General features: G+C 37.9%; 1 protein-coding gene across 3 annotated transcripts in view; it reads right to left on the bottom strand.

The window, feature by feature from the left end:
- Positions 1 to 8,350: 8,350 nt before the first annotated feature.
- LOC127413018 (centromere protein F-like) overlaps positions 8,351 to 11,823 on the bottom strand; it is a 37,095-nt gene continuing 33,622 nt past the window's right edge. For 2 of the 3 annotated variants that reach the window (XM_051649799.1, XM_051649800.1), the window contains exons 15-17: positions 9,924 to 10,758; positions 9,596 to 9,750; positions 8,351 to 9,462 (exon numbers count right to left, since the gene is read on the bottom strand). In XM_051649799.1, the coding sequence (XP_051505759.1) occupies positions 9,620 to 9,750; positions 9,924 to 10,758 (966 nt within the window). In that variant the 3' untranslated portion in view covers positions 8,351 to 9,462; positions 9,596 to 9,619. Of the gene's footprint in view, positions 9,463 to 9,595; positions 9,751 to 9,923; positions 10,903 to 11,823 lie in introns of those variants that run through there. The other variant, XM_051649801.1, reaches the window with a different exon arrangement.

Raw genomic sequence — 11,823 nt, 5'->3', positions numbered from 1 at the left:
TTTGATCTCTCCCATTCATTTTCAATGGCCGGTCATTTTTGACCAGGTACACCACAAGTGTGAGTTTGTGCCATTTTGTACAAAATAAAAGCATTTCAAAGCAAACTTCCTGGTTAAACATTAAATCACACTAGTGTGATAAGTAGTACAAAATGTTTTCATATTTTATTTAATATTGCCAAAATTATCCACAAATAATGCTTTTTTTCACTCAAAAACGCAGGTGCATAAACATTTGCTAATATTACAGCTGTAAGATCTCATTCAGGTGAGATTCTGTTTGACCAAAAGAGTATAAATGAAACTTTTCGCTCCTACTACTTTGAACTATATAGTTCCAGTATTAAAGGTGAACCTGCTTCCTATACTTCCTTCCTATCTACTCTTAATCTCACTCATCTGTCAAAATTGGACTCCGAGTCCTTAGCCGAAACTATAACGCTCAGTGAATTAGGAACCGCGGTCAAAGGCATGAGTAAGGGTAAATCCCCAGGCTTAGATGGCATACCAGTTGAGTTCTATTTAATTTTCTGGACTGAGCTGGGTCCACTTATGTTAGATGATAAATCATTCAATTGATCAAGGCTCAAAATATTAATACAGCTATTTTATCCCTACTCTTAAATTAAGACAAGGACCCTACATCATGTTCTAGCTATCGACCACTTTCTTTGATAGGCACAGATGTAAAGATGTATGCAAAAGTTTTAGCCCAATGTTTAGAAGGCTTTATGACCAAGCTGGTTCATCATGACCAAACAGGATTCATTAAGTCACGCACCGCCTCTCACCGACAAACTTTGAAGACTATATCATATAATCTATGCAGCAGAACTGTTAAATTATCCTTGTGCTGTATTTCATCAGATGCAATGAAGGCATTAGATCACTTAAGAGTGGAATTATCTGTGGGCAGTGCTAGAACATTTAGGTTTTAGATCTGGTTTTAAAAATATGATTAAAATCATAAAACAATTGCATTATCCTCAAAAAATCCAAACCATCAGATGAGCCATTGGACATTACTACATAGGATTTATTTGACTCCCTTAAATCAGTTTCATATGCGTGTGTCACTCTCCCCAAATTGTAATTTATGTCTGCAAGGAGCCCTTGGCACATATCTGATTTTATATATTTATTTATTTTTATTTTTGGGAATGCCCTTCATTCTTTTCCTTCTGGTCTCAATTTGCTCAGGATATATCTCACCTATTAGACAGAGACATAGTTTTGACTCCAGAGCTTTTCTTTTTAAATAATTTTTCAAAACTGGAACACCAGAGGAATGGCTGGTTTATAACTGTAAATTCTATTTTGTACTGTTTGTATTTGTACTGAATTAAGCACTCAATAAAAACTTTAGACTAAATGATTTTTAAGATAATGAGAAATATAAATTCAGTCCAGTGTGTCTGAACTTCTTACTGGTAGTGTGTATCTTTATTTGTTAATATTTGGCATATGGATATAATTTTATTGCTCTATAAGCACCAGCTTGCACATTCTGGGCCACAATGAATAAAACAGCAGTGAAATTGATGATAGCATGTGATTGGTTGGTGCAATACTCCAATCATTCATTGTGTCTCTGATTGGTTTGAGGAATGCTGATGATGTATCACATACAGGTGCTGGTCATATAATTAGAATATCATCAAAAAGTTGATTTATTTCACTAATTCCATTCAAAAAGTGAAACTTGTATATTATATTCATTCATTACACACAGACTGATATATTTCAAATGTTTATTTCTTTTAATTTTGATGATTATAACTGACAACTAAGGAAAATCCCAAATTCAGTATCTCAGAAAATTAGAATATTACTTAAGACCAATACAAAGAAAGGATTTTTAGAAATCTTGGCCAACTGAAAAGTATGAACATGAAAAGTATGAGCATGTACAGCACTCAATACTTAGTTGGGGCTCCTTTTGCCTGAATTACTGCAGCAATGCGGCGTGGCATGGAGCTGATCAGTCTGTGGCACTGCTCAGGTGTTATGAGAGCCCAGGTTGCTCTGATAGTGGCCTTCAGCTCTTCTGCATTGTTGGGTCTGGCATATCGCATCTTCCTCTTCACAATACCCCATAGATTTTCTATGGGGTTAAGGTCAGGCGAGTTTGCTGGCCAATTAAGAACAGGGATACCATGGTCCTTAAACCAGATACTGGTTGCTTTGGCACTGTGTGCAGGTGCCAAGTCCTGTTGGAAAATGAAATCTGCATCTCCATAAAGTTGGTCAGCAGCAGGAAGCATGAAGTGCTCTAAAACTTCCTGGTATACGGCTGCGTTGACCTTGGACCTCAGAAAACACAGTGGACCAACACCAGCAGATGACATGGCACCCCAAACCATCACTGACTGTGGAAACTTTACACTGGACCTCAAGCAACGTGGATTGTGTGCCTCTCCTCTCTTCCTCCAGACTCTGGGACCCTGATTTCCAAAGGAAATGCAAAATTTACTTTCATCAGAGAACATAACTTTGGACCACTCAGCAGCAGTCCAGTCCTTTTTGTCTTTAGCCCAGGCGAGACGCTTCAGACGCTGTCTGTTGTTCAAGAGTGGCTTGACACAAGGAATGCGACAGCTGAAACCCATGTCTTGCATACGTCTGTGCGTAGTGGTTCTTGAAGCACTGACTCCAGCTGCAGTCCACTCTTTGTGAATCTCCCCCACATTTTTGAATGGGTTTTGTTTCACAATCCTCTCCAGGGTGCGGTTATCCCTATTGCTTGTACACTTTTTTCTACCACATCTTTTCCTTCCCTTCGCCTCTCTATTAATGTGCTTGGACACAGGGCTCTGTGAACAGCCAGCCTCTTTTGCAATGACCTTTTGTGTCTTGCCCTCCTTGTGCAACGTGTCAATGGTTGTCTTTTGGACAACTGTCAAGTCAGCAGTCTTCCCCATGATTGTGTAGCGTACAGAACTAGACTGAGAGACCATTTAAAGGCCTTTGCAGGTGTTTTGAATTAATTAGCTGATTAGAGTGTGGCACCAGGTGTCTTCAATATTGAACCTTTTCACAATATTCTAATTTTCTGAGATACTGAATTTGGGATTTTCCTTAGTTGTCAGTTTTAATCATCAAAATTAAAAGAAATAAACATTTGAAATATATCAGTCTGTGTGTAATGAATGAATATAATATACAAGTTTCACTTTTTGAATGGAATTAGTGAAATAAATCAACTTTTTGATGATATTCTAATTATATGACCAGCACCTGTATGATGTCAGCAAATGGATTTGGATTGTCAACAGTGTCTGCGGTCAACAGTGCAATGGTAAAGCATTAATATAAAACATGAAAGCTCAGAATTCAAAACATTCTGTATATAGACTGCAGTGTGCCCTGTGGACACAACCAAAGCACAGGAGAGATTAAACAGAGCTTCCCTTAACAGCGTTTATCCAAAGACCATAATGGCCTTTCCACCCTTTAAAAGCTACGATATGATATCATATCCCTAGACACACCTTTGATTTCTGCTTTAACACTGACTAATATTTGGCTTTTGAAAACACAAGTGCATTACATCATGTACACCAGTTATCTGATAATACTACATGCTCAGTCACATTAGACGGAAAGCATAAAACAGTTATGGTGAAAAATCTGGACTCGGGACTAAATACAGACTCTTTGGACAACCTGTTCAGCCAAAAGACATAAACGATGAGTATCTGAAAAAAGAGACAGTCAGGATTCAGCCAAAGACTTTTACATAACTTTTTCTAAATGACTGATCAGAGATCAGCGACAGTGTGTAATAATAGCGACTTACTGGAAACTGCATTTCAATGAGCATATACACTGCCTAATATTGTGTAGGTCTTCCTCGTGTCATCAAAACAGTGCCAACCCGCATCTCAGAATAGCATTCTGAGATGATATTCTTCTCACCACAATTGTACAGAGTGGTTATCTGAGTTACTGTAGACTTTGTCAGTTCAAACCAGTCTGGCCATTCTCTGTTGACCTCTCTCATCAACAAGGTGTTTCCATCTGCAGAACTGCCGCTCACTGGATGTTTTTTGCTTTTGGCACCATTCGGAGTAAATTCTAGTGACTGTTGTGAGTGAAAACCCCAGGAGATCAGCAGTTACAGAAATACTCAAACCAGCCCATACTGTGTGTGTGTATATATATATATATATACATACAGTATATATGTATATTTACAAAAAAACTTTGTTATAAACAAAAAATTACAACCTTATGTACTCTATATTGCTTTATGACACTATATTTCTATATTACTCTATGTAGCTATATTTGTTGTTTGGAGTGGTGAGGCGTACTGGAAAAAAGAAAAGTTGCTGGTTCAAATACTAAGAAGAGTTACAACCATTGTGCCCTTGCTGTGAATTAGACATTTAACCTCAGGTTGCTCCATGAGAGTGTCCCTGTGTAGTAGGAATAATGTCATGCACTTTGTATAAAAGCATCTGCTGAATGACAGCTTTCTATATTTGCTTATGAACATGAACATGGTAATTAAAATATATTTAAGTAACATACATAACAAATGTAAAACTAAAACAATCAATGTATTACAAGTGTCATACCAGTGTTGTACATTAAATACCATAATAAGCACTTATGGGTCATATAAGACCAACTTCTATGTGTACTGAAGCTAATTCTCTTATAATTATAAAAATATTCAACTAAATGTTAGTCACTTCACATGGTTAAAGACACCTTAACTCTGCAGACCTGCCAGTGGGTCCAAAAGGGTGCGCTATGTCGTGAAAAATGTTTACACTTAAAATGTTAAAGTCTCCAAATACATCGGGCGGGTACTGACGCGGACTACCACCCCTGGAGTCACGAGCTCGAATCCAGGGCGTGCTGAGTGACTCCTGCCAGGTCTCCTGAGCAACCAAATTGGCCTGGTTTCTAGGGAGGGTGGAGTCATATGGGGTAACCTCCTCGTGGTCGCTATCATGTGGTTCTCGCTCTCGGTGGAGTGTGTGGTGAGTTGTGCGTGGATGCTGCGGAGAATAGCATAAAGCCTCCACATACGCTATGTCTCTGCGGTAACGCGCTCAACAAGCCACGTGAAAAGATACGCAGATTGAAGGTCTCAGATGCGGAGGCAACTGAGATTCGTCCTCCGACACCCGGATTGAGGCGAGTCACTATGCCACCATGAGGACTTGGGAATTGGGCATTCCAAATTGGGGAGAAGAAAAAAAAAGTCTCCAAATACATAAGTCAGGCATATATTGTATCGTTTGAAAGCTTCTGAAATGTCTCTTTTATGCACCATTCACTGCTGTTTTAAGCCCCAAATAGCTAAAACTTTTAATCTGCTTTTACCTTGAGCAGTTGAAAAAAAAAAAAAAGAAGACTGTGAGCTTGCTTGTGTGAATAATCCAATGTAATATCTCAGATGTCCAGAACAAAATGTGCGGTCCAACAGGTAAAGCATGCCAAACAAATCATCGGAAATATATGTGGCAAAGGGGATGATCTCAGCTTTCTAATGACACATATATTAAGCTTTTAGTCCACTCAGAGGCCGAGATATTCTGAAATTGGAACTGAAAATTAGACTGAATGTCTATGGACGAGCACATCTGTAAGTGCGAGTTAGAGCACCACTTACATTTGAGAGCGGCATTTCATGACTAATTGGAGAATAATTATGAATAACAGGCTGACTGTTCATTATCCCGCTTATCACACTGCTACTTACAAAATAAAGAAAATAATGGACATGAAATATTGATGTGATATTTTATTACATGAGAAGGAAGAGACCACAATGTGATATGAGACATGCAACTCACATAGCTATGTAGTAAATCGGTTGCCTGAGGCAACGGACAATTATACGGTTTAGTGCTCACTATCCACAGTTTTCCTGACCAACCACTGGGTGATAACATGGTGATTCTAATCACAGCATAAAAAGCGACATAAAAACTACTAATATGACTGTTCCTGAAGGAGAACAGCAACCATTCATGGTCTTCAAGTAGTTAATGGTATCAACATAATTAACCTCGTTTCACAGTCATCTGCTGATTCCTTCGACGGATGAGGACTGTGAAAAAACACCCATCACGACTGAAATATCAGCACTATGGAGCCAATTTGTATTTTTTTGGACAATATTTTACAAATGAATCCCCTAAACATCACATTATCTACTAAGAACATACACCAATGCAAATAAAAATTCTGGTGGCCAAAAATTTAAAACAGGCTTTCGTTATGAATCGTGGAACACTTCTGCATTCAGTAAAAAGGTGGATATAAGATGAGTATTCATAACAATTCCCCAAAGAGTTGTTAAATAAGGCTGTAGATTCAATGCGTTAAATCAGTGCAATCAATTATGTATTAAAAAATACCAAGATTAAAAAAAATGTAGCATTTGATTTTGCACCCTGCCCTGACCCTACGTAAATTCCATAAGTCTGCAAACTGACAGCTGAACAGAACAGAGTTCAGAGATCTTAAAGAGATAGTTCACCCAAAAATGTAAATTCTCTCATTATTTACTCACCCTCATGCCATCCCAGAAGTGTATGACTTTGTTTTTTTCACCTGAACACAAACAAATATTTTAGAAAAATATCTCAGCTCTTTAGGTCCATACAATGCAAGTGAATGATGACCAAAACTTTGAAGCTTCAAAAGGACATAAAGGAAACATAAAAGTAATCCATAAGTCTCCAGTGTTTAATCCATATCTTTAGAAGATGATAGGTGTGGGTCAGAAACAGTATTTTCTTTATATCAATGTTCACTTTTACATTCTTCATGCATATCACCACCTAATGGGCAGGGAGGAGAATTTATAGTAAAAAAGGACTTGCAGTTGAGGTCAGATATTTACATTCAATTAGGTTGAAGTCATTAAAACTCATTTTTCAACCACTCCACAGATTTCATATTAGCAAACTATAGTTTTAGCAAGTCATTTAGGACATCTACTTTGTGCATGACACAAGTAATTTTTCCAACAATTGTTTACATACAGATTGTTTCACTTTCAATTGACTATATCACAATTTCAGTGGGTCAGAAGTTTACATTCACTAAGTTAACTATGCCTTTAAGCAGCTTGGAAAATTCCAGAAAATGATGTCAAGACTTTACCCTCAGGAAGGAAACGCATTTTGTGCAAATCAATCCTAGAACAACAGCAAAGGACCTTGTGAAGATGCTGGAGGAAACAGGTAGACAAGTATCTATATCCACAGTAAAACAAGTCTTATATCAACATAACCTGAAAGGCTGCTCAGCAAGGAAGAAGCCACTACTCCAAAACCACCATAAAAAAGCCAGACTACAGTTTGCAAGGGCACATGGGGACAAAGATCTTACTTTTTGGAGAAATGTCCTCTGGTCTGATTAAACAATAATTTAACTGTTTGGCCATAATGACCACCGTTATGTTTGGAGGAAAAGAGGGAGGCTTGCAAGCCGAAGAACACCATCCCAACCATGATGCATGGGAGTGGCAGCATCATGTTGTGGGGTGCTTTGCTGCAGGATGGACTGGTGCACTTCATAAAATAGATGGCATCATGAGGAAGGAAAATTATGTGAATATATTGGAGCAAAATCTCAGGAAATCAGCCAGGAAGATAAAGCTCGATCGCAAATGGGTCTTCCAAATGGACAATGACCCCAAGCATACCTCCAAAGTTGTGGCAAATGGCTTAAGGACAACAAAGTCAAGGTACTGGAGTGACCATCACAAAGCCCTGACCTCAGACCGATAGAAAATTGAGGGCAGAACTGAAAAGGTGTGTGCAAGCAAGGAGGCCTACAAACCTGACTCGATTACACCAGTTCTGTCTGGAGAAATGGGCCAAAATTCCAGCAACTTATTGTGAGAAGCTTGTGGAAGGCTACCCAAAATGTTTGACCCAAGTTAAACAATTTAAAGGCAATGCTGCCAAATATTAACAAAGTGTATGTAAACTTCTGACCAACTGGGAATGTGATGAAAGAAATAAAAGCTGAAATAAATCATTCTCTCTACTATTATTCTGACATTTCACATTCTTTAAAGTAGTGATCCTAACTGACCTCAGACAGGGAATGTGTTCTACGATTACATGTCAGGAATTATGAAAAACTGAGTTAAATGTATTTGGCTAAGGTGTATGTAAACTTCTGACTTCAGCTGTAAATACTGATCTGTTTCTCACCCACACCTATCATATTGTTTCTGAACATATAGATTTAAGCATTGGAGTCTTATGGATTACTGTTATGCTGCCTTTATGTGCTTTCTGGAGCTTCAAAATTTTGTACCCATTCACTAGCATTGTGAGGACCTACAGAGCTGAGATATTACGTTTATGGCTAGAAATGTCAAAAACCAGTGAGACGCTCCAAAAACGGCACAAAAACACACTTTGTATTGTCTAATCAATGCTTTACATGTCTGCCTCAATGTAATGTTTTTGAATTACATGTATTATATTTAGCTATTATATTTATGATTTTGATTATTTGAATTATTTTATTTGGGGGCCAATTTCAGCAAATACTTACATATTGTTAAATCAAATATTGATTTGATTAATCTGCATGTCATGTTATTTGAATAAAAATTTGAATCAATTGACAGCCCTTATTTTAAATGAATCTAAAAACTTCAGATTTTCAGAATGCAGATCTAGAAATACAAAGCAACATTTGTATTTCACTAACAAAGTTTAATAATGTAAACATACCAATCTAAAAATCCTACAAACCATTTCACATTTAGAAAAAACATGCATTATAGCAAATGTGTAGACAACACACAAATACAGAAAGCATAAAACACATGGACAGACACACACACTCAATTTAAATAAATTAATCAAATCAACAACGTATCCATTCCTCCCATGCTTTATTACAAAGGGCTAGATAATATAAATACTCCACTGTGTGTTATAAAGTTGTTAGATGACAGAGAGACACAAAGAGAGAGAGAAAAACAGTCTTTCACAGTGAATCACCATACAAGGATTGGAAACAGGCTCAGGGTGATTTGAGCCATACCACACACACACACACACACACACACACACACACACACACACACACACACACACACACAGAGTACTGACATAAAGTAGTGCATAAAGGGAAATCTACAAGGAGTGTCTGTCAATAAATAAGGCAATTCACAAACTTCAAGTCTTATAAAACAGGGGCTGACACCACCTCTATACAAACAAAAATATATTACATCAGTATCTAAGCAAATTTGCCTCCGCTACTCAAACAAAACTATATACGACATCAATATTCACGATAAGGCATTGCTTTTCAGCAAGTGAAAAAAAAAAACAAAGCATTAAAGACTTTAAATTCTAAACCATTTGATTTAGCTCAAAGATTATCACAAGTCTCCCACGATGCGCAGAGGTACTGTTGACACTTAAAGAGGAAGTAAAATTCCTTTAGTTCCAACAGAAGAGCCTAAAACAGGGCATAGAGAAAATGTGAATAATTTGTAATTAAATTAGAATAACCAAAAAGAGCAGTGCAAATCATTTTAAATGCTTTTCTAAATGTATTCTAAATGCATTAAGTGATGGCACACAGCAAATACCTATGCTGTATAGGTGTGCGAGTACTATGGCTCAATGTCTTCATTTTCCTCCTGGGGTGTGGCCTCTCTGCGTGGGAGGGGCATCGCGTCAGTACCCAGTAGACCCCTACGCAGGACGTATGGACAAGCTGGCCCACTGGGGATGTCAGCAAATCCTGCAAAAGAATAAGTATACATGTAATATAAAAAGTAAAACAAAAGTAGTATACATGTAATATAAAAGTAGTGTATATATGTATAGATGACAAAATGATATGTATACAAGATTAAAAAAAATACAAGTATATTTAAGTTATATACCCACATTACTGGTCAGGGTTATTCTCACCTTTCATAACGACCTCTGGTAGACCGTATGGCTCGTACTCTGTATCATCGTGAGCAGCAGACATGCGGCTGCGGTTTTGTCGGATGCGTTCTGCAAGGTGAGCTGGGTTGCTCATTGGGAACACCTTGGACAACAGCAATTGGTCTGTAACAGATGGCAGGGGGGGAGAGTCTGCAGGCACTTTATCATCTTCCTCAATCTCTAGCTCTACTCCATCTGTCTGGGTGCTGGCATGGAGGAGAGGTTGCTTCTCTAGAGGCTCTCTGCTCTCCTCTGTCTGAGTGGACACACTCTGAACCTCTCTGACTTCCATTCTGTTTGGATCTCCAGTGACATTGCTGACCTCTACCCTTTGACCCTGAGCAGCGTTAGAGTTGTTCTTGCTTGGTACCAAAACTTCTACAGTAGTGTGATAGCTGTTCTGTTGTTCTGTTGTGTCTCCACGACAATGGCTGTGTTGATCCAAAGCAGCAGTTTCCATAGTTTCAACCTCATTATGGCCAGAAATCTGGGAATCTTTAGGTCCATGGGACTCTGTGGTTGGCTTTGAGATGATTACTTTGGTTGGGAACAGAACATTGATTAAGGCATCTCTTTGGCCATTTTCTCTAGGTGCACCTGCTTCAGTCTGATTCTGAGACATTGAGGCAGTCCTCTGCGCCTCTGAATCATCATTATCTGTTAGTTTGGTCAAACTAACTGACTGTTTGTCTTTAGCGTTACTAGTCAGTATATCTGAGACATAGACTGGAGGACATTCATTACTGTGGTCAACGTTGTTGCTCTGTTGAACATTTTCTTTGGACATTACCTTCTCATTTGCAGTCATGAGGTCCTGAAAACAGTTTAAAGAAGGGTTAGTTCTCCTAATAATTAATATTCTATCATCATTCACTCACCCTCATGTCATTCCAAACTCATTTGACTTTTTTTCTTTTGTAGAATACAAAAGGGGAAATCCACCAAGTCCAAGGCGCTCCTTTCCATACAAAGTAAACGGGATCGGATGCGGTCAAGTTCCAAAAATGACAACAACAAAAAAAGCACCATGAAAAAGTAATCTGGTACACTATATTGCTAGTTTTCTGAAGCCATAGAATGGCTTTATATGAGAAACAGACAAAGAAAATCTCACCCTCCATGGCATCTCTCAAATGTCATTAGTACTTTTGCATATTTAAGCTTGCCATGTTACATTTGGTTATGAGACATGCATAAATAGGTATGGGAATTGAGAACCGGTTCTTATTCGTGCTGCCCCGCTACTGAATCTACAGCACAACAAGTGTAGTCTGATTCCTGAACAAATGACTTCTATGAGTCGATTCTTGCTGAATCTACAGCAAGCTGTTTGGTAGATGAAAAAAAATGACCAGCCAGTCAGATTTCTTGCAGGCCAATTTTTTATTGTTTTGTTGCATTATAAAAATGGATTTGACAGACATGAGACAAATAAAAACCACTGTATGAATGTTTAAAAGTGATCTACTTTAAAGAAAAAAAAATGGGTTTTTTCTTCATATTATTCACTTATTACAACAAAACTAAATGTTTAGTACATATAACACAATAACAGTTCTTGAGTTATTTTGAGCAGGTCAATTAATACAATCAGATTTATCCAGTCAGCTCCAACTGATAAATAAGGCTTGTTAATTGTTAATTCACTAAAAAGAGTCATAAGTTTGTGAATCGGACAACACTGGTAGAGCTATAGTTGTTGATTTTCTCAAAAGAATCGTCTGAAAGAGTCATTTTTGGGAGATTTGGATTACACTGGTCGCGCATTATCTTTCACGCTGTAGATTATAAAGAAATGTCTCAAGAGTCATTTGTTTAGATTCAGTAGCAGTGTTGCAGCGCTGAAAAACACTGTTTATTTTAGTCTGGTTTTCTGTCC

The sequence above is a fragment of the Myxocyprinus asiaticus genome, chromosome 22, assembly GCF_019703515.2.
Source record: "Myxocyprinus asiaticus isolate MX2 ecotype Aquarium Trade chromosome 22, UBuf_Myxa_2, whole genome shotgun sequence".
Lineage (NCBI taxonomy): Eukaryota > Metazoa > Chordata > Actinopteri > Cypriniformes > Catostomidae > Myxocyprinus > Myxocyprinus asiaticus.
The sequence above is the reverse complement of the archived record's forward strand: the minus strand, read 5'-3'. Positions and strand labels throughout refer to the sequence as shown.